The 23,377-nt window shown below is 46.5% G+C and overlaps 1 protein-coding gene across 3 annotated transcripts; it reads right to left on the reverse strand.

Moving 5' to 3' along the window:
* Nucleotides 1-52: 52 nt before the first annotated feature.
* Nucleotides 53-22,080, reverse strand: Sun3 (Sad1 and UNC84 domain containing 3). Of its 3 annotated transcripts, none has more exons than XM_019207606.1 (10): nt 21,932-22,080; nt 18,855-18,916; nt 13,891-13,994; nt 9,008-9,048; nt 7,396-7,567; nt 6,334-6,418; nt 3,963-4,078; nt 2,629-2,850; nt 880-972; nt 53-318 (listed from the first exon to the last, which is right to left on the reverse strand). In XM_019207606.1, the coding sequence occupies exons 2-10, from the start codon at nt 18,883-18,885 to the stop codon at nt 199-201; spliced, it is 984 nt and encodes a 327-aa protein (XP_019063151.1). In that variant the 5' UTR covers nt 18,886-18,916; nt 21,932-22,080; the 3' UTR covers nt 53-198. The 3 variants fall into 3 exon arrangements, with proteins under 3 accessions (XP_019063151.1, XP_010623201.1, XP_010623200.1); XM_010624899.2 differs by having other exon boundaries at nt 2,683-2,850; nt 21,792-22,011; XM_010624898.2 differs by having other exon boundaries at nt 21,792-22,011.
* Between the last annotated feature and the right edge of the window lie 1,297 nt (nt 22,081-23,377).

The raw sequence follows: 23,377 nt of genomic DNA on the forward strand, positions 1-23,377 counted from the left end.
AAAGGCAGACTACAAGACGGCTGAATTTACTCTCATATGTTTATTAGTAAAATGCATTCGTTTTTTCTGACAAATAGGAACCACTCTGAGGTTTCTCCCCACCTCCCCACTTTGGGTTGCCAGGGGTGAGGTCTAATCTATCGACCAGGAAACTTGCCGTGTGCCGGGCGTGGGGCCACTGTCCTGGCCCCGGTACCTCTAGGTGAGGTCGCTGGGGACACCGTGGACTCGGAACCGATACACGCAAGTATAGCTCGGATGTCCCCAGTTGCTGAGGATTTTCAGTCTCACGCATAATAAGGATTCAGAAATTCCATGCTGCAGATGAAGAAAGAAATGACTTACAGTGAGATTCACCTCGAAGAATCCCAGGGAACGCGGATCTAATAGAACATTAAAACCCTTTCTTTGTAACTTCCTGTAACACAAGCCTTTTCAGACAACCGTCTAAAGGGCGAGAAGATGAACTACTGGAAGGGAAGAACTCAAGAGGAGGTAAACATGGCAGAGAGCAACAGCGGGGTGGTGGTCTAGGTACTGGCGTGTAGGTCGCTCTCCACCCGCCTGTGTCCCTTTGCTCAGTGCTGCTCCCTACTGAGCATGAGAGGGCACACCCATGAATCCAACTAAGTCCCGATGGAAGAGCCCAGGCTCATAAGAAGAGGCCAGTCCACGTGAAACCCTAAGGACATGCTCGTTTCTTATACTTGTGCTCATCCCTGGAATCTGCAGGAATTGGCTCCAGGACCCACTGACACCCTAACCCTGATGCTCAGAACAACATGGCATGGTATTGGCACAGAACCTGCCCACACCCTTGCATGAGACTTAAACCCCCCCAGCCCATCACGTCTTACCATTTCCCGGGGCACCTATTACCTGTAGGTCAAATGTCTGAATGGTGCTTCCCGTGTTGTTATAGAGAAACTGACCTAGGAAAATTTCTTCTCCTCCACATCTCTTCTGAAGACCCTGTCAGGAGACAGCCGGTATGGAGGCTGGAATGAGTATGTTGTCCGTTAAAACGAATGGGTGTGGATGGGACCCATTGGACCCTCTGTGTCCACCAGGGACAGAGGTTGTGCAAGGGCCAGAACTGGCCGGTGCACCCCAAGGACTCAGGCTTGGGGGGCTAGTGAGGCTGAAGACCCGTCAGAGCGTTAAGCAGGCAGATAGTAGCTGGTTAGCTAGATAGACAGACAGTAACAGAGAGAGGCAATGAGACAGATGACGGGAAGACACAAGAAAGGTAGATAACGGAGACAGAAGAAGGTTACATAGAAGACAGACAGATGCTAGATAGAGAGATGCAGGAAAGATCATAGCAAAAGAAAAGGATAAGACAGATGGTAGATAAATGAGAATATTTACACTTGTGGTAAAAAGTTGGGGACTATTTTAGTGGGAGAAACATAGTAAAACAGCAAATTAAAGCCATTACCTCCCAAAACATCAAAAATTATGCAAAAAAAAAAAAAAGAAAACTATTCAAGTACACTCTATGGCTCAACTAGAAACAATACAGTTCACATAGTCACCATGAACACATTGAATATGATTGAAACAAAAATAAGATACAGCTCCCAGCTCCTCAGACATCAGACATGGACTTAGGGTGAGATGCAGTGAGTCTGATCTTAGGTGTACTCTGCAGGAAGCAAAATCTAAAGACCCCCCAAAAAAACCCAGAGACAAATGTTCATAGCAGTGTTATTCACAACAGACAGAAAGCCAGAGATAACTGCGCGATAACTTTATATGAACAACCCTACCCAAATAAGCCTATGCAAAAGTTGTACAAGCATAACCTCTTCATTATAGGGGAGCAACTGGAAAGAACTGAAATGTCCATCAGTTAAAGAATGGATGAATAAAATATGGTAATACCATAAAATATTACTTAGCCATTAAAACCAGAAATCAAGTACCAATGGTTGCTTCCCTGTGGGTGACTTTGGAAACCATGACACTAACTGAAAGAATCCCTTCATGAAAGTGATTTCATTTATATAAAATGTCCTGGATGGGTAATGTGTATGGAGACGGAGTAGCCTAGGGTTGCCAGGGGCTGCAGTGCGGTGGGTGACTGAGAGGCGACAGCTAAGGGGTTTAGGGTTTCTTTTTGGGGTAAATGTTAAATGTTCTAAAATTGATTGTGGCAATAAACACACAAAACCACTGCACAGTGCATTTTCAGTGGGTGAGTGTTACTTATCTCCATAAGCATGGTTTTTGAAAAAGATGTGAAGATATCAGGAGTGTGGGGCAACCATGGAAGGGAGCTCATCCTCACCTCACTGGGGAATGTCACAACTGGAAGATGAAGAAGCAGCGGTGAAAGCAAATATGGAGGCGAATGCCAAAACGTGCAGCAGAGACTGTCTCCAGTGGAAGGATGGGGGTCATGAGAGTCGGGGGAAGAGAGAGACATGGGACACGGAACCACTGTTCCATTTTAAACTTTCTGGAAATATGTAACGTTTTTGCTGCATTTGTATAACTTTGGTAAAGCAAAATCAATAAAGTGCTACAAAGCCTGCCGATCAACCCTCTCACTTTGTAGAAAGCAAAGCGACGACCCAGAAAGTAAGCGACTCAACCAAGGAGTGACCCAGTGGAGAGCCACACCGGAGGGTGCAGCTCCTGCTCCCCGCTCAACTGCGAGGGTCCGCGGTGGCTCACATGGACAGAGAACTCCTTGGGTGCACTGGACGTGTCTCTCGACGGTGACACCTTCTCTGAGATGTGCTCCATGGTGACCAACATTGGGATGATCTTCCGGGCGAGTCTGATTAGGATGTGACCCTGGGAACCCGGGAAGGCCCAGCACTTTCCAGGGTGGATGTCGGGCTGGAAAGAAAAGAGGAAATTAACCTCTCATATGGTTTTGTAAATCCACTGCTGGAAACTGGGCAGCTGTAATCACTAGTGCTGGCAGATCTCTCTCCGATGCCCTCAGAATATAGGCAGCAATCGGGCAACATTACCAAACAGGAAATGTTCATGACATCCCTAGCTTGTTGTCTTCCAGAGCACTTTGTGCCTCTGCGGATCAGAGACCTTTATCGTGTGAGCATCGCTCTCCTCCATGGTCCTCAGTGGACTGTGAGCTGCTAGACACAGCCAGGGTGTGTGAGTGGTGAGGCTGTCGGTGCTGCTGAAGACAGTGATGGTGGTGGTGCTGACCATGGTCATGGTGGAGGAGGTGACGGGACGGTTGAGATCATGGTGGGGTGATGGTGATGGTGGTGCTGACCGAGCCCATGGTGTCATGGTGGAGGAACAGTGGTGATGGCAGTAATGGCGGTTGGTGATGGGGACAGCAGCAGCAAGGATGATTGTGGTGGTGATGGTGGTGCCGGGGACGTCAGTGATGATGGGGAAGAAAGAGATCTATCATATTCCAGATCTAAACTATGAGTACAACCTGATATGAGACTGTGGCTTTGACCCTGAAGCTAAATCTAAATTTGAAACCAACTTCAAATGTGCAGACTTCAGTTAAGAAGTCTTCTGCTGCTGTGATGTCCACTTCCTTTGGAATTGAACCAAAATGTTCTGTGAAAACCTTGTCTGGAAATTGTTCCTGTTACAACTGGACTTAATGAGAACATGTGGCCTGAATAGCACTTAGCACAGTCCTAGCACTTAAAAGACCAGCACTTTCAATGTTTGTTGAGTGACTGAAGTTTTGAATCTAAAAGGCAGGACACAGAAGCAATGTAAATGAAAGATATGGAATGTATGTGTTCCAAGAAATAAATAGATCCTTAAATAATAAGTAATGATAAACTGACTGAGCATGGTTTACTGACCATCAAATAAGAAATAATCTGTACAATGTAAAGACTATAAAAATCTAAGATTATTTCAGGTTTGGATTATCTTATATTGCCTGCACTTCCTGGCATGTAATAATAAAGTCTTAAAATAGTAATGGGTTAATTTTTTAAATTTTTTACCTGAAGAATGATATCTGGTGGCATTTCATGACTTAGGAGCCCGATCCCATGCCAGTACAGTTTTGTCTTATTATTTGTGTAACTTTCCGAGGTTTCAGATTCAACAATGGAGGCCCCTAAAATATAAAATGCATTTTAAATTTTAAGAAGTGCATACACAAGTCAATATATATCAGTTGCGTTTTTATTTTTATTTTTTTGGTACTGGGAATCGAACTTGGGTCCTTGAGCTTGTGAGGCAGGCAATGGAACCGCTGAGCTAAATCCCCAGCCCCTAGGTTTTAATGATGTCCTTGAAAAAATTATTGCTGGGAAAATAGTACATGAGGCAGAATTCACAGTCAAGGAATCAGTAGAAGGAATAAAGCTGTTCATTTCCACTGAAATTTTGTCATATTGATATAGTTATGTTGGCCTTGGACAGTTTTACAAAATTTCAGAAATTAATATGATAAAAAATTGAATTGCGGAGCAACTAAATTAGAGCTGAAAATAGTATACAGATATTTAGCATCCAAAAAAACATATATGGTGCTCTATAGTTTCATAGCTCATGTGATAAATGAGACTTTCTGCAGCCCTCTTAAAAACAAACAGCAGAGAACAAAATGTCATAAATGGCCTACAAATTATATTAATAATTCCAATTATACTTATTGAATTTTTATTTCAATCAATTAAATATATTCATATATACTATCCCTTCAGATTACTTTGTTTTAGAAAGAAAATGTGTTCTGTGCACTAGAAACAGAAATGTGAACCACTCCTTCAAATTTCGCCTGAGTAACACAATATAATATTAAAAGTATATGTGCTTGACCAAATGTCTGATTTCCAGAACTTTCTGATGAGATCGGGCACATTCAAGGTGGTATGGCCATAGACTCCAGAACTTTCTGTAAGATTCCATGATCTGAAATGGTAAATGTGCACCCAGGGTTGCTAAAAAAAATTACTCTTGGGCTGGGAATGTAGCTCAGTGGCACAGCACTTGCCTGGCAATCACAAGACCCTGAATTCAATTTCCGGCCCCCCCCAAAATTAGTATTTAGGCGTCCATGTAAATTTGAATTTTGGATAAATAAGGACTAATTTTTTAGTAACAGTCATGTCTCATACAATATTTAGGACATATTTATCCTACAAAAATATTTGCTTATTTATTTAAAATTCAACTTTAATGAAATACCCTTTCCTTTACCTGGCACCCCCACACGTACTTGTTTTCAAGGCCAGTATGATCTGCTCACTCAATTAATACCCCTACCCAACCAATTGGACAGGAAATATTTTCTTACATTCTAATGTGAGGACTGATCCTACACTCATATAAACTTTCCAGAGAACATTGAATTGTGAGATTTTTAAATAATTCAAATATATTCACTTTTTTATTCATTTAGCTTATTTTTAAAGCAGCTTCTAAAATAATTCAGATACCATGTCATTCATCAGAGGTACACCACAACTTTTAGACCCCAAGCAAACACACAGCAATGAACAGTTCTCCTCATTTCCCAGAAGCCCCTGCTTCGGGCCTAGATAATCACAGCTATGTCTCCATGAAGCTACCTGAGCTGGGCGTTCCTTTCCTGTGTCTGTTCTCAGGGGGTGGCCGTTTTGAACATGGCTCCTTCATCTAGCAGAACACAGTTGAGTTTCATGAGGGTGGTATTTAGGGTTAACCCCTAACTACTAAGTTACTTCCCTAGCCCTAAAGTTTGCTTTTTAAAAAAAATATTCAGTCCAAATTTGCTTTACTTTTTTAAGGAAAGTGTGACCTACACAGTTTCTCTAATAAATGTAAATTTCTCACTGGAGATTTTTAAGGTGCATGATTCACAGCCCACACTCTGAAGGATTACTTTTAAATGGAAAATATTAAGAACATTACTTGGTAAATGACTCTTGACTGCCAACTTAGTCACTAATAATACATTTAGATTTGTCATAATGCATAAGGTGTTTTGGTTTCCAATACAGACTGCTGTCATTTTTGCTCTGCTTAAACTGTTTTCTGCCTTCTCATCTGGGTGGCATTTCAGCTTCCTCTGAGTTCCTTTGGGCCGTGCTAAGTTGAACGGTGTGTGCCAAGATTTACTTGTGGAAAGCAATCAGCGATAAGCACTTTTAATGTATTCCTTGTCCTCTAGACTTATTGTTTTCCTTCTCCAAAATTACTAAAAAGATGAAGAAATTCAGGGAAGCATGAGACATGGGGGGGGTCATTCCTTCTTTTCCCTTTGCTTTCTTATACTCATCTGTTCACCTTTTTTTTGGTGAACTTGGGACCTTCTGCTTCTGAGGCAGGTGGCAGAACCACTGGGCTACATCCTTGGCCGCGTTCACTTTTTCTGTACATACTCACCTGCCGACTTCAGGGCGTAATCCACCATTTGCACTTGGTCCTCTCTCAACTTTTTCAGTATGTGGTGTACTAAGTTGAACATTTCCTGTACAAATGGTAAAAACAGTTTTCTGTTAACCTTTACCAGTGTTCACCGTGAGGTCTTGGTCCTAATCTGCAAAATAGCAGCCTGTGCTTTCCAGTCAGATGTGAGGCAGGCTGGGCTGTGGGATCAGCTGCCGCCCATCCTCCTCTTAGCAAGGCACACGCAAGCATTCTGTGGTTATTTGGGAACTTGGTGGTTTGCAAATCCTGCACGGTTGCTTCTATGTGCTGAATTGTATCTGCTTGAATTAACTGTGGGTTCTGCAGGGTGCTGTCCTAGAGTAGGCAAGTATCCTGAGCAGTTTAAGCTCTCACAAACAAGGGACAAGGCAGAAAGCAGGGCCCGGAAGGCAGTGGGAGGCCAGTGTCAGATTTTTGTGAATAATAAAGTATGGACACTGTGGAAGGGACAGGCATGGTGGTGCTGGTGGCTGCTGAAGAGAAGAGAAGAGAAGAAAGCTGAGCTCCCCAGTTGGTTTGTTTTTGTTTTTGTTTGGTACAGAGGATTAAACCCAGGGCCTTTGCACTGAGCTACCTCCCCAGGCTCTTACAGTCTGATGGCTCAGACTTGTCATTTCCTGCCTCAGCCTCCCAGAGAGCTGGGATTAGAGGTGTGCACCACCACACTCAGTTTAGCTCACTGGTTTTACTCACCCTTTGCCCAGCCCTGGCGCCCATGGGCCCAACGGCACTTGCTATGAAAGCGGGGACTAGGAACCCCTCACTATTTCAGGGTTCGGGGGTAGATGCTTGGAGCCCACCACTTCCGAGTGATCTTTTGCTTTTGTTTTTTTTACTGGGAAGTGAAACTGAACTGGGGGTCTATTAGGGCAGGAAGGAGGTCCCACTGCGGCACCCTGTTTCTGTCACCAGCATTACGGCAGGGTGGGTTTCCTGGCAGGCTCCAGGCACCAGGTGCTCTGGCAGGGAAGGGGAGGCAGCAGCACTCAGTCCCTGCTGCCCTCCAACTCTCCTTGCCTCGTCTGGCTCCTCCGTGACGTCCTGCCCCTGGGGGACACGCCCGGGGTCCCTCCCACTGTCACGGTCAGTTCCGCCCTTCACGTCCCTGAGCAGGGCCCTCAGCATGTCCATCTGCTCCATCAGCAGTAGAATTTCTCGGCAATTGTTCTCCAGAGCCTGGCTTTCCCTCCTGCAGGGGGAGAGACGCAGGTCAGAGAGGAGAAGGGCCATGGCGGTCAGGAGCCGGGCTGAACTTGGGCCACCACCACCACCGGAAGGGTGTTCGGTGCTGGGGGAAAGGCATATCCAAGTGGGGGGCAGGGGAGCGCGCTGCTGTAAGCGTCACAGGTTGCCGCGTCAGAGCCGCAGGGATGCCAGGCGAAAGACCCGGACCCACTCCGGCACCAGGCACCTCTCACTGGTTTTACTGCCTGCGTGTGCAAGATTTCACCTTCCAAGAATTTAGTCTACTGCTCTGCGGTTGAAGAGCCGCTGGTAGGGAGAACAATAAAATGTTAAACAGGGATTTCCTTATGTTGAAAAAAAAGCGCTATTTGTTTAGTATTTTTTTTCCCCCAAATTGTAAAACAATTTACTTTTTTTTTTGAGACAGGGTCTCACTGTGTAGTTGAGACTGACCTGGAACTCACTATGTAGCCCAGGCTGCTCTCGAACTCACAGCGATCTTCCTGCCTCAGCCTCCTGAGTGCTGGGATTATATGCGCGTGCCACCACGCCCGGTGCCAGCTAAAACAATTTACATTTAAAGCTGGAAAAATACAAACACTTTAAAGAAATTAACACTATTAATTTTTTTTTGTACCCGGGAATCAAACACAGGACCTTGTGCTTGCCAGGCTGGCACGGTGCCACTGAGCTAAATCCTGGCCCCAACACTATTAAATTTTGATGTGATCTTATAGTTTGTATTCAGTGCAAAAAGTCAGTAATGAAATAGGATTGTATTTGTGATTATGTGTGCTAGTACACTCTGAAAACAAAAAAAAATTTAGAATTATTTAGTAGCATCATAACTCCATTAGTACATGGATAAACTAATGTATTTAAACTTTGGCCCATTTTTCTCACCTAAAAATGGTTGTTTTCTATTTTTTTGTGTGATTATAATTAATACTGAAAATAAATTGGGTATATATTTCCTTAAAGAATGATTCATGGTAGTAGAAATATATGACAGGGCCAGTAATATCCCAAAGTAATAAAAATATGACTGTTTTTATTGAAAGATACATGTGCTTACTATAAAGAAAAAAATCACCAGATGGGGTGGTGCATACCTATACTCCCAGCACTCTGGGAGACTGAGGCAGGAGGATGGCAAGCCCTAGCCCATCCTGGGTAATTTAATGACTTAGGAAGAAAATACAAAGATAAATTAAAGAAGGGCTGGGGATGAAGATTAGTGCAGGTGCTAGCTTCGTCCAGTATCACACACACAGAAGGAGAAAAAGAATCAGCGGCTAACAGGAAGTGGCCTGGGTCAGGGCTCTGGCGTGGGTGGAGCAGTGAAGCCTACTACAGTGGAGAGCGGGGTTTAGTTTTTAACTCTGCGACATGGTCACAGCCTCTGAGGCCACCAGAGTGTGGTGCGCGGCTCAGTCCCACTCACTTCAGGAGTTCCAGCTGTTCTCTGGGCATCCGCAGCCTGGCCTGCAAAGAAAGATAAAGGTAAGTCTTTGTGCATCCCGCTGTCTGAGGGGGGCTCTGTTTTCTCTGAGGTCGCATCCGCTCTCCGGGACCCTGGCTCCATACCCTGGGAAGGTGTCTGGGGCTCCTCAGGGCCCCCGAGGAGGCCGTGACGTCCTCCAGGGCCGGGGCGGCACCCGGGTGCTCTGCAGGGGGACGGAGATCAGAGGAGAGGAGGCAGCGAGGACGCTGGGTCCGTGGCATGCCAGCCCTCACCTTGGCCCCCACGGTCAGCTGGCCATTGGCAGTGCCCCTGGGGGGCTCCCCCAGCCCAAACCCCTGCTGTGTGTGAAGGACACGCAGGCTGCTGCTCTGTCCCTCTGAGGGCAGCGCTCACATTTCCCGAGCACGAAGGAGAACTTCCGGGGGCTGCATGGGGTCCTGGGGCTGCAAACTGGGCTGGAAACACCTCACACGGCTTCTCTCAGCTGAGTGCTGGAAGTCGGAGGCCAGGGGTCCATAGGGCGGCGCTGTCCTCTGAAGGCCTTGGGAGATGACTTCCGCACCTCTCCGGTTTCCGGTGGCTCCTCGCATTCTTGGTTTGCGGCTGATCCCCTAACCTCCGTGGTTCTTCGCCTTGCACCTCTTTTTCTTTTATAAGGGCTCCCATCATTGAATTAGGGCCCATCTGGGTGATTTCATCTCGAGATTCTTAACTCCAACCGCAAAGATCCTTTTCCTTAAAGGTCACATTCACAGGCTCTTGGGGTCAGGATTTGGCTGTGGGGTCACCTTTCAAGGCTCCGAGGGAATGATCAGCGTGTCACCTGGGCCTGGGGTCGGCCTGGAGGCACAGTGACCGCCTGGTGTGGCCGAGCCTGGATTCCTCCCCAGCCCCAGCACACCGCAGGTGCCTGGGAAATTTCCTCCAGCCTCCTCCCCTGATCAATCTGCTTTCCTGTTCCGAAGAACCTCTTGGTTCCTGTCAGTTTGCTATGCTCAAAACTGCCACGAATGGAGGGACCAACTACCAACACTGTTGGAGTGTGTGACAGCAGCCTTAGCATGGAATCCAGTGTGGGACAGGGATAAAATTACCTCGCATTTTTTTTTTTTTCAGCTGAGCAGTTTAATTTCTTATACACTGTCTTTGTGAGAGACTTGGATTTGGGGGCTTTCACAGCCAGATTGATTCTCATTTCTTGTTTTTTAGTTTCAATTGGAGTGAGTTGCTTGTCCATAGGGATGGAGTTTCCAGTTTATTCCTTTTTTTTTTTTTTTTTTTTTCTGTTGTAGATTTGAATGAACGATAGAAAATGTTCCGGGATTTGCTGATGTGTGCATTTGAAAATTCTTTGAATATTAAAACTTTCCATAACTTTAAAAGCATTTTTATTTTGCGTCAATCCCAAAAGCATTTCAGGCTTGTTCTACTACAGAAACCATCCACCCATCTGTCTGTCTGTCTGTCTGTGCACCCATCCATTCACCCACCTATCCATCTATCTACAGGATTAAAACACGTAGGACAGAAAGACATAAGTGAAGGAATAAAAGTGAAGAAAAAATAAGTATTGGAGAAGTAAGATAATGTTAGAAGCATGGGCATGGAACATATATGTGCCTTAAATTCTGAGAAGCTAAATTCTTTTTTCTCCTTTCATTAAGTTTATTGGTACATTTTAGCATACAGTACAGTTACATTCATCATTAGGATCTTGTACCTTTACATGATGTATCTTGGTTTTCATTTTTTCCCCATTCCCCAGCCCCATGCCTCCCTATATACAAAGACTTTGTTTCCATGTTTTTACTTTTGAGAAGCTAAATTCTGAACACCACAGCAACCTGTCTGAGGTGGGGAGTGATTGAAATTTGCGGCATCCATGCTGCAAAACAAAGAGAAAAACCATAGGTATTGCAGAGACTCGGGACTGAGGATGTCACACAGGGACAAAGTGCCTGGCAGATGTAAGGCCCTGGTTAGATCACAGCACCATAGGAGAAGAGGAAGAGGAAGGAGGAGGAGGAGAAGGAGAAGGGGGAGAGGAGGAGAGGGGGAGGGAGAGGGAGGGGAAGGGGAAGAGGAAGAGGAAGAGAAAGGCTAATACTAGAAGTTACAATGGTTGCTGCCTGTGCATACTACTTAAATGCTGGAGCACCCAATCTGAACTCATTGTCCTTAACCTCTTCATGGCGATGGTGAATCTGTGGCCCCTGACAATGGGGTTTGTCCTCACAGGGCCAGCGAGTGGACAGCAGTCCCAGACTCGGTGAGCACTGAGCGCGAGTCTGAGCTTCAGCCTTGGCAGCTGGGCAGCCCCAGGCTGCTGAGTCCGGGCTGTGATCCAGCTTCCGGTCTATCAGTGGACCTAGCAGTGCCTTTATTAAAGGGTCACTCTCAGGATGAAGGGACAGGTAGGCTTTCTTAGGATGTGTAGCTGCTATCGGGTTCCTGTTCTTCGTGGTGGGCATTCATGTTCAAGATGAAAAGGCCATCTAAAAATGGTGAACATTCTTTGTTTATCCTTCTTTCAGTACATGCATCCCAAGTAAACAGCCGAGGTGGCTGAGTGGATTTAGTCACCAGGATGTTTATAACATGAAAGATGAGAGAAAAACTGTTCAGAAAGAAATATCCACTGAGTATGTAATCATTGCAACAATGGAATATTACTTAGTCATAAAGTGCTGTCATGAATTGATATCTAAGCAGGGGGATGTGTTTGAAATCTGCTGTTAGGTGAACAAAGCCAAGCCATGAGACAGGGTCCAAGTGTGGCTTGGGGTCTGGGACGGATCCCACATAGAACAGTGAGGTGCCACCTGTCCAGTGTTTTTTTGGTTTGGTTTGGTTTTTTTTTTGGTACCAGGGATGGAACTTGGGACTTTGCGCTTGTGAGGCAGGCAGCAGCACCACTAAGCTAAATCTCTGGTCCCGTCCTGTGGTTCTTGATGGAGCTCTCATCAACACAAACCCAGAGCAACACTGCTCACAAATGCCCAGACCTCAGCCCCTAGACATGGCCTCAGGCGTCTTTAGAAGGAAAACACCATGGAGTCTGCTGATCAGTGTAACATCGAGAGATGGAGGAGAAGGACAGCTCTGGAAAGTTGGAGAGAGACCACTGAGGTTGTTCACTCATTCATTCCACTACTTATTGAGCATCTGTGTACCTGGGGACAACTCTAGGATCTGAAAAGCTCATGCCTCATTTCAGTAGGGGAGGGCAAGGCAGGAAGAGTCCACAGATAGACCAGTGAGCATCGAGGGCAAGGCAGACGTGAAGTTCCTGTCCCTGGATGCTGTCCCAGTGGTCGGTCTCCGTGGCCACTCTGGAGAAGGATTTGAGCTGCGCAGGAGTATAGGGGCAGGGCTGTCTTGTTAGGATCTAGGGCCAAGTACTGTGGGCAGAGGGTTGCCCCGGGTCCAGCCTCTGGTAGAACTGCCAGAGGAACTTGTGGTCGTGGTAATCAGGGTATCCCAGGGAAATGGGAGGGAGAGGGGGCAGATGTTTGTTTTAAGGAGCTGGCTCTTACAGCCATGGAATGGTGGGGCTGGCAAATCTGAAGCAGTCAGGACAAGCTGGCATCTGGAGACCCAGGGACAAGACACGGTGTAGCTCAAATCCGAGGCCATGGAGATGCAGAATTACTCTTCCTTGGGGGTTGCTCACAACCTTCAGATGATCAGATGAGGCCCCCCCAAACTGTGGGGGGGCAACCTCCTTCACTTAGAGTCTGCTGATTTCAATGTTAATCCTATCTAAAAATGTAGGCCAGCCTCCATGGTGCACACTTGCAATTGGAGCCTTTGGGAGGCTGAGACAGGAGGATCGCCATGAGTTCAAGGCCAGAGTAGGCAACCTAGTGAGAGAGCTCTCAAAAGAAAAAAATACTTTCACACCAACACCTAGATTGGTAGCTGACTGAACACTGCACCATGGCTAGCCAAGGTGACCAGACATTGCCACCGCAGTGAGGATGGGTCACAGCCAGGACATAACTGGAGACACCGTATCCACCCTGCATATTCGATTTTGTCTTCCTGACGATGACCTGGCTGTTGGGCCCCAGCTGCCAAGGGCCTGGGTCCTGGTCTCAGATGCGTGGATCCCAGTGCATAGGAGTTGCCTCACACTGACCTCCCACGCAGTGTTCTCTTCTCTGGGTCCTCCAGGGGATGCTCCTTTCAGCCACATGTGTTCTCCAAGCCTAGCAGCTCGCAGCTCTGCCTGGCAAGACGCACAGGAATGCAGCCTTGCCTGGGTGGGCTGGGAGGGTTCCAGAGGCCCTGAGGGAAAAGGTCCTGAGATATGTCCTGGTCGGCCAGGTCCAAGGTCACCCATGGGTGACCATGGTGGAGCTACTGTGTGTTAGAGGTCAGTATGTGTGCCTGTCCCTTCACACATGGAATGACCACCTGGCCATAGCCCCGTGACCTTCCTCTCTCTAGTTTTCTGAGGTCTGTGTGTAAAACGGATGAGCCTCACTGTGAGGACAGGGAAGTAGCGTGGGCTGGGGCAGGCTGGAAGGAGGACTTCGGTGGTCAGCCTCCATGGACGCCCGTCGCGTTCTGACTATGTCTGGTGCCATATTGGCAGGAGTGTGAAGAGGGCAACAGGAAGACTCAGCTGTTGCTTCTCCTTGTCCTGGAGCTTCACATAGGCACCTGCAGAGAGTAGAGGCTGTGGAGAATGTTTAGGGCTTCTTATCTATAAAAACTCTTCGAAGAACCCCATTTCCTGTGTTATTTCTGTTAAATATTCTCACACAAAGCAAAGTCCACACACGAGAAGCTGGATTCACCTTGCAGCATATTAAATTTTAAATGAACAATGGGCAGGGGTAACAATAAAACATCACCTGGTAATTATAAACCCTTGTACCATATTCTGCAACTATGGCATGTAATCGTCTGTATTTCTGAGGAAACTCTGCTTCTTTAAGCCACTGATGATTTCGAAGCCCTGTCAAAGAAACAAGACCAACTCTGGTTAAAGAGCTTATCTGAAAAGCTTTATAAAACATTTCACATGTACTAATAGTGATTCTAGAAGTTTGGGGGAGCCGGGTGGGTCCTTTCAAGTCCCCAGGTGGTGACATTGTGTGGCAGGACACTCACAGTCCTCCAGAAAGAGCCAGCGCAGAAGAACACAGACAGGATCCTGATTTTTGGAACTCTGATACTCCACTCAACAGCAGATTTGAGAGGACAGAGGAAAGAATCAGTAAACTTGGACACAGGGCTATTGGTATTTTTTAATCTAGGGAGCAAAAAACAAAAGAAGTGAAGGTGAATGGAACCTCAGAGAACTGTGGAGAGAGGGTGAGGCAGTCGCTGGTGGAGGAAAGAGAGGAAGAGGCAAAGAACAATGGAAAAAAATACAACTGTCTTTCCCAAATTCTATGAAAACCAAGAAGCTCAACAAACTCCAAATGGAGCAAACTTAACCATATTTACACTGAAACATGTTATAGTCAAACGTAAAAGACAAAGACACAGAGAAACCCGAAAACAGTGAGAAAGAAGGGCTTAGTCCTGCGCGAATGACCCTGTCAGATTATCCTTTATTTTCTCAGCAGAAACCCCAGAGGCTAGAAAACAGCAGAACAACATATCCGAACTGCTGAAAGAAAAGTAAAATCGACATATTTAAGGTACAAAGAATTTTATTCCAGCAAAACTAACCTTCCAAATGAACAAAAGAATAGTAAGATGTTCCCAAAGTAACACAAAGTGAGAGAATCATGACCATTAGACTTGCTTTATGAAAAAATGATGTAGGGGGCTGTTCAGGCTGAGTGGAAGTGTGAGCAAAAGGTAAACTGGGTGCCATAAAACGAAACCAAGTTCTGCAGTGAAGAAACAACAGGAAAACAGAAAAGCCGGTATTATTGTATCTGTACTTGGTAACTCCTTTTTAACTTTCTACGTCATTTAAAAGGCATAAAAATAATTCTAAATCTATGTTAATAAGCACACAAAACATAATGATAAGATTATTGACAACAGCATAAAGCGGGACAGAGCGGTAGCGGAGGGAGGATGCAATTTGCTATGGTTTAGATCTAGAAGGCCCCTTCCAAGGTCTCACACGTCAGAGATATGGCTTTCAGAAGGCGATCGGACCAGGGGTGGGGCCTCATCAGATGCTTAACCCACTGAGGAGTTCAGAGAAGACTGTGCTGTTAGGGGGCGGGGCCTGGCTGGAGGCGGTCCCTGGGGCCTATTCTGGAATGCTGCGTCTCGCTCCCTGGCTCCTCCCTTCTCTCTGCCTCCTGGCAGCCATGGAGTGAGCAGCTTTCCTCCGCCAGACCCTCCTGCCAGGCCATTTTTGCTTTGGAGTCCCTCGACCATGGACTAAAAAATGTGAGTCAGAATAAATGTCTCCTCCCTCTCTTAGTGGTAGGCATTCAGTGTTTTGTCTCAGTGACAAAGGAGCCACTGAGACACAATTGAAAGCTAATCTGGCATCAGTTAAAACTTTTCCTTTAAAAGTTGAAGATGTCACTTGCAATTTCCATGGAAGTCACATGCAAAAAAAGATCATCAAAACAATACAGCCAATCAGTTAAGCATATAAGAAGGCAGTAGTGGCAGAAATAAACAGCAAAATATAGAGAAGAAAAAGGGAAATGGTAGAAACAAACCTTTCTTTAAAATTAAATGTAAATGGAGTTTTTCTGTCCAGTAAAAAGCAGAGACTGGCAGAATAGACTTAAAACTATGATTCAGCAAAATGCTTACAAAAGGCTTCCTTTAGAACTGAGACTGAAAACTCTAAAACATTGCTGAAAGAAATTAAATAAATCTATATAAATAGAAACTCAGCTGCGCACACCAGCAATCCCAGCACTTTGGGAGGCTAAGGCAGGGATGGCAAGTTTGAGTCCAGCTTGGCAACCCAGTAACTCAGCATGACCTTGTCTCAAAATTTAAAAATAAGTGCCGGGGGTGTAGCTCAGAGTGAGGGTCCTAGGTCCAGTACTGAAAAAAATTTAAAAAGATAATCCAATAATCCACGTTTATGAAGTAGAAGACTTCTTATTGTTAAGATGACAGCAAGAAAAAAAGCATGTCTTCAAAGCAGTTCTGATCAAAATCACGACAGATAATGACTATGGCCAACTGAACTTCTGGCAGGGGTGCCAAGACTACCTGAAGGCTCCTGCGGGGGAAATCACCTTTCAAACCAATGCTGCTGAGACAACTGCATGGCCACATACAGAACAGGAACAAATAAGTCGAACCCTTACCTTGCACCAGGTACAAAAGTGAACTGGCAACTCCACAGCAAAAGAACAAGTAGCACAATCAAAAAATGAGCAAGAGACAGACAGAAGCTCTTTCTCCACAGAATGGATGCAACCATGCTTGGCACCACTAGCTGTGAAGGAGAGCAAGTGAAAACCAAAGCCAGGTGGAGACACTCCAGCTGGAAGTGCAGGGAAACCAGGTCGGCAGGTCCTTCTCCAAACTCCATCACTTCCTTTATACTCCAAAGAACCAAAGGCAGGAATTCAAACAAACACCTGTACAGGTGCCCTTCGCACTGCTAGTCACAAAACCCAAAAGGTGACCATGGTCCAGTGTCCATCAGTGGAGACACACAGAAACAACTCCTAGTGTGTGCATACACCAGAGTGTTCTTCAGCCAAGATAAACGGATGAATACAGCCTACAACACTGGCCAGCCCTCAAAACGTGAAGGTACACAGAGCCAAGAGGACAGGAACGGCCGAATGCTGAGTGGTCCCAAAGGAGAACGTGCAGAGAGACAGGATGGAGCCTGCTGGTGGCGGGGTCTGGGGAGAGCGGAAAGGGAAGCGAGTGCCTGCTGGGTATGAGGTGCTTCCTTTGGCGGTGATGAAAATTATTTTGGAACTCTAGAAAGGGAGTGGTTGTGTGGCACTGTAAACAAGCTAAATGCCACTCACGTGTGCACCCAGAGGCTCATTTTATACTGTGTGGATTTCAGCTTGGTAAAGAACAGAAGGATCAGAGCCCTTTTCACTTCCACTGACACTGTGTTTCCGTTTTTCCCGCTGTGTATGAAATGGATCCGGCACATTTTTTGCCAGCTCATAATCAGGTAAAGAAGCAGTTTGCATCCGGTTAATGACATAATGTGTGACTTTTACACAGACTTTTTACTAGCATGTGTTTGTGATCTATAATGAATACATTTGGCGTGGTGAGTTGGTATCCCAGCACAGTGCATCCTAGTCCTTTTTCCTTCCTCTCCTCCTCCCTTCCCTCTCTTCAGTCCATCCCTAGGACCCTTTCCCATCTGAAAAGCTCTCCTGCCCTGTTTCCTACAGTCCCCTTCACTTTGCTCTTTGAGTTACTTTTTATTTATTTTGACACTGGGGATCGAACTCGGGACCTCGTGCTTGGGAGGCAGGCAGCAGAACCACTGAGCTAAATTTGAATTAATAAATATGTATCTTAAAAGATGTCACTATAGTTCAGGGAAGTATCCCCCCATGGGCCAGGGACAGTGGCTTGGTCCCCACTCCTGCGAGACATTGGAACCTTGAGGAGGTGGTGCCTAGCGGGAGGAAGTTAGATCATTGAGGTACACCTTGGAGGGGAGCATTGGAGCCCCAGGCTCTTCCTGTTTCCCTTTCCCTTCCTCAGCCACATACACCCACCATCATGTATTGTCACAGGACCCAGAGCAATGGACCAACTGACTGTAAACAGAAACTTCTTAACCTACGAGCCCAAAGAAACCTTTCCTCTTTTTAAGCTGATTATATCAGGTATTTTGTCACAGTAACATAAAGCTGACACATACACAGGTGCCAGAGGAGAAACATCTTGAACACAAGTAGTTCTGGTGGCTACACTGTGTGCCCTGACCTAGGCCCTAAGGTGGAGACTGGGAAGGGCAGGCCTGCCTCACTACTTACTGTCCTGGGGGACTGCTATGAGGACATTTCATCCACAGGGATGGACAGAGAGGCAGCAGAAGTGAAGTGGGAAAGAACAGCTGGAGGCACCAATCCCATTGTCAACAGAGATGAGACAAACAAAACAAAACAAAACAAAATGAAAAAAAAACAGCCAGAAAGCAGCCAAGAGGTACATGGTTCTCTCTAGAAACCAGAGCATTCTGGGTGAGGCTCAGAAGTTCCCAGCTGGAATGGGCATCCCAGTAACCCTGCTTGGGAACTGCCACAGGGCCAGGCTGGGGCAGCTGCCCAGATGTGCAAGGGTGGTCACGGAGAACAGGTGTGCAAGGGTGGTTGTGGAGAATAGCTCCAGAGTGCTGCCCTCCTAGACGGTGCCATAATGTGACAGTAGCCAGACTGGAGCCCTGATTTAAAGAGAACTGTGTGCCCAGGCTGATGATACAGTGCAGAGACATTTCCCGCTGTGCCAGGAGTCATGATGTGTGGTACTGGCCCAGTCAGAACGTGAACTTCACGGGAAGCAGTAATTTCTTTGGGACCCACGTCATTAACAAGAGTCTTTTGTCATTAAGATCTCCCAAAAGGAGCTACCGAGATTTAGAAAGTGTAAAGTGTGTTTCCGATAAGTCTATTAAGGATTCTTAACCTTAAATAACCCTCTGTGATTTTAAAATGCAATGCTAAAAGGAAAAAAAAACACTTTCTAAATTTTCTATAAATAATTTACATTACCTTTATAATTAGAGATGAAGACAAAACAAATAAAAAAGAACTTCAGAAACATGCCACCTACTCTGGCATTTTCCGGGTCACTTATCTAACAAAGACAACCATTGTATCAAAATCTTTCATACCTCACAAATGGACCCTGTGGAATAGTGTTAAGGAGCATTGTTGGTCACACTTACCAACAAGAAGAAAAGTCAATGTAAACATCATACTTAGAACGATCTTCCATGACCGAGTTAACCTAAAAGAACAAATTAAGACAATAAAAAAGGTATTTAACCAAGTAATCCATTACTATTAACCTTTAACTTGGACTTTCAACTAGCCACTACACCCATGCCAACAAGCCTATTTATTCTTGTTTTTTCTTGCAGGGCAGGCCATCCTGCTTTTACTTTTTTATTTTTATTTTTATTAGTCCAAGTTTGCACTACGCAGCGGTGACATCCACGGTGGGGAGTTGATATGTGACCATCGCATATTTCAATTGCTTTTGTGTCCCCATCTGCTCCTCTCCCTTCTCTCTCCGTCCTACTCTCGGTCCTCTTCCCTTTCAAACCTATTCATTCTCATTCTTGCTTATTTGAGGTTGATTCTGTGAGTTCCCTTAAATCCTAATCTCCTCTTAGACACGGAGAGGAAACAGTCTTCATAAAGGCAAGCACACACTTCCGTTCATGTTCCTCTCTCACACATCTGTGCCTGGGATGCCGGGTGGGTCTATTTATGTTCCTTGAATGCTTAGAAGAAGAAAACAAAGATAGGCGGGTTTTGACGCAAAAGGGGCTAAAAGTCATGCTGTCATTTTGCAGGAATTGGGTGTTAGGCTTAAGAATTATGGAAAAAATGACTCAGAAAGTTTTCAAAAGTCTTCCTCACTTTGCATTTAAGGACTGCATTATTCACACAGAAAAGTGCACAAATTAGAATGCAACAGATGCCCCGTGGACCTTCCCAGGAGGAACCATCCCTGTGACTCTGGGCAGGACGGGGACAGAGTCCGCAGTGCTCTGGGCAGAACTGTACCCCGGACTCATGGCCGCAGCCTGTCGCCTGCATGGGCTGTGTGTGGAGGCAGAGTCATGAGCTGAGGCCGGATGAGTTCATCAGAGCCGGCCCTGAAGTGTAGGCCGGTGTCCTCTGAGAAGAGGAAGAGCCCACAGCTGCTGTGTGTGTGTGCACACAGAGAGGAGCTTGGGCCCTGGCCTAGACCAAGAATGCTCCTCCTTAAAGGCCTCCGGAGCTCCAAGGTGGAGCTTTGGAAGGTGTTTGCACCATGGAGCACTAGAGAGCACTGCTGTGAGGAGGTGGAGTCTGCTCAGAAGAAGCCGGTCACTGGGGTGTGACCAGGAAGGCTGCAGCTCCCTCCCTGGCTCCTCTCCTCTCTGCTTCCTGGCTGTGACCATTTCCTCCCCCGGCCCCCTCTGCCCTGCCTTGGAGCCAGCCGACCACGCATTGTGAATTACTGTGGGTGTTGGGTATTGTGTCCCCACAAGGAGAGAGTGACGGGACAGAGGCCGTGTCACACACGGAAGACAGGCTCCTGGTTAACTGAGATGGCAAAGGGAAGCAGCGGGAGGAGTCCTGGGTCACAGTTTGGGAGGACGGTGACACTGGTCCCTGAGATGGAGTCATCAGCAATCTGACCTTCAGTGTCTCACTTCTTGGCTCTGAACCCATCTCCATCACCTGGAAGGCACAAGTCCTTGCTCCAGGTGGATGGGGATGGGCTAAGGAGGTGCCCTTGAGCCTGGGAATGTAATTTGTGAGGTAGGTTAAACTATGTGGCGAACGCTTAAGTTTTTTAAGAAAAGTATTACAGCAAAAGACACATGGGCACGAATTCCCCTCAAAATCCAACCCCTCACTTTAAACACACTCATCCCATTGTCCTTGCCACTTTCTGCAACAGTTCTGGAGTCCTCTCTCCTGAGGGTCTGTAGTTGTGCTCTCCTAAATCAATTCAAAGTGTTTCCTTTTCATGGTCGGTTTGATTTTGAAGAAGAACCAGAAGTCACACAATGCCAGGTCTGGTGAATAAGGTGGAGGAGGACACAGCATCACGTTTTTAGAAGCCTGACTTTCCACTGGCTGGCGCTCGGCAGCAGCATTCACACTCCTGACCATGCCTTGGGAAGACCCTCAGGAAAGAGGACTCCAGAATGGCTTCAGAAAGTGGCAAACACAATGGGACAAGTGTGTTCAAAGAAGGGGAGTGTTCTGAGGAGAGTTAACAGTAATGTAATAAATTCTTTCCTGTAAAAAATTCTTAAATTTAAACATGCACCATATTTTTTAATCACACCTAGTACCTCCAGGGAATTGTTCTCTTGGAATCATCCCCCTTTTAAATATTATTGAGCATATGGGGGGTGGGGCAGAAGGTCCACTGTCTAAGCAAAGTTATTCTAAGATTAATGACACCCTCCCTGGGGGCTGCATTAAGTGAAAATTATCATATTTACCAAAGATTAATTCAAGTTTTTGTTTTTAAACTTAAAATCCTTGCCACCAGGCTCTGCTTTGCAAAGCAAAATTCATTCTAGCCTTCACAGAGCCTGCGGGTTTTGCCATTGCGGGTGGGCATGCTTTATTACTGAGTGTGATTTTCCACTGCTGTTCTTATGGCAGAGAGGACTCTGCAGTGACCCTTTAATTTTTGTTGGCAGTTTTGTTTCTGGGAGCATGCTTCACTGTTACTACTGGGGTGGTGAACTCATTCTTTTCAGAGTTTTTTTTTCCCAGCAGGCAGCACATTTGGCCCCCTCCAAGAAGACAGAGCCTGCCTTGCTTCTCTGTCCAGCTGACAGCTAATTGTTCTTCCTAGAGGCAGCACAGGGATTAGCTGTGTGTCCACTATCGGGCTGTGGGCCCATCATCACCCAGAGTGTCACAAGTGCCTCTCTGTCTCGTGTTCTGAGGCTGCTGCTGACACCACACAGCCAGCCCTTTAGTGAGAGTGAGTCATTGGAAAGGTGTGGCTCCTGTCTCACTGTCCTGTCCCCACTGCTCTAAGGAATGTGACTACTACTGGCACAGACAGCCAGTACCATGGAGGAAAATGGGTTACTTTCCAGATACACGGGGCCCGGAAAGCAGTCCACAAAGTCACGTACCCATTTTCATCTGGGTTCCGGAGCTCTGGTAGCAAGACAGGGAGGCTGGCACTGCGGCTGCTACTGTTGGGGTCATGAGAGCCAGCGGGGAAGGGCCCTGCACCCCGCCTGAGATTTCCCTTCCCACTCATTGTTCCCACCTGGCAGCCCAGAGCTCACAGAAGGCCAGGTGCCATCCCCCGTCTCTTTCCAGGTTTGCGGGAAACGTGTCACTACTACAGTGGTTTCTTTCCTGTCTTCCCTCTTCACAGGAGTTGCCTGCAAGGGGGAGCTCTGGGCGTGTTCCGAAGCGTCGTGACTGCTTTATGACACCACCTTCCGCGACAGCTCATAAAAGCAGGTGGCCACGGCCCCACCCAGGGGAGCCACACACCCACCTGTCTGCCCCCCTGCTGTGTGGCTCCCTGGTTTAAACCTGTGTGTGCTGTGCAGGTGTCCATGCTATGGCACGGCTGGATGTTTTGAAAAATATATAAAATATCAGAAATATAATGGAAGAAACCAAGATACTCTCCATTTTCACACTTCCCCCCCAATAGTGGCCACTGGAAAACTGAAATACTCGAATCGATTCCTGTGTATTTGTAATATGTATATTCCATAAATATTGTATTTTTCATGCTTTAAAATTGAAATAAGTGACTACTTAGGTTACTCTTTTTTGTTTTTTTTTTTCAATAATATCGTTTGTGTGTGTGGCATTAGAGATGGAACCCAGACTTTTCCTACTGAGCTCCATCCCCAGCCCTTTTTTTTTTTACTTTTTATTTTGAGGCAGGGTCTTGCTAAGTTGTCCGGGATAGACTTGAACTTGTTCCTCCTGCCTCAACCTCCCAGTGTGCTGAGATCACAGGTGTGCATCATCACGCCCAGCTAACAATAACTATCTTGAGATGTATTAACCCAGGTCACAAATTTTACTTGCTCGTAGTATTTTATCACATATACATCATAGTTCATTTACCCATGTTCCCTCAGATGTACACTCGGGTTATTTTTGAGCCATACCAGTCACTCTTGTGTGGATGTCACAGGTTCTTCCAAGCGTACACCCAGACATGGAACTGCTGGGTGGAAGAATGAGCTTCTCTGTTTGGGGTATGCAGCTCTGGTGTGATAGCTATCTTGCTTTCAGCACTTAATGGCATCTTGCTGTTATCTATTTTAAAATATGGAACTTCAGGGTGACATCAGCAACACAGCAGGAGAGGTGGGCCCTGCTCATGTCCCCCAGCAGCAGCAGCAGTCCAGCAGATGCCTGACACAGCACCTCTGTGGGAGCCTTGGGGCCCAGTGACAGGCTGTGAAGTCCCATGGAGCCCCCCGCTGAGCAGGGCCATTCTGGGAAGTCAGGCCCAGGAGAGCAGGCAGGATCCCTGGCCATGGTCCCACCTGAAAACCCAGAAAAGTCTCTTCCTCCCTTGGGCTTCCACCAGAGGGGAGTCCCTGCCACCTGTGTATCAGGCTGTGAGCCTCCTGGCCACAGTCCAAATGTAAACAGCACAATGGCCCATCAGCCACAGTCATAGGATGTCCCCATAGGGACCATGAGGGGACGCTCCCATCCAACACTTGAGGCAGGTATG

Source organism: Fukomys damarensis, unplaced genomic scaffold (genome assembly GCF_012274545.1).
Source record: "Fukomys damarensis isolate Sample0158 unplaced genomic scaffold, DMR_v1.0_HiC HiC_scaffold_17, whole genome shotgun sequence".
Lineage (NCBI taxonomy): Eukaryota > Metazoa > Chordata > Mammalia > Rodentia > Bathyergidae > Fukomys > Fukomys damarensis.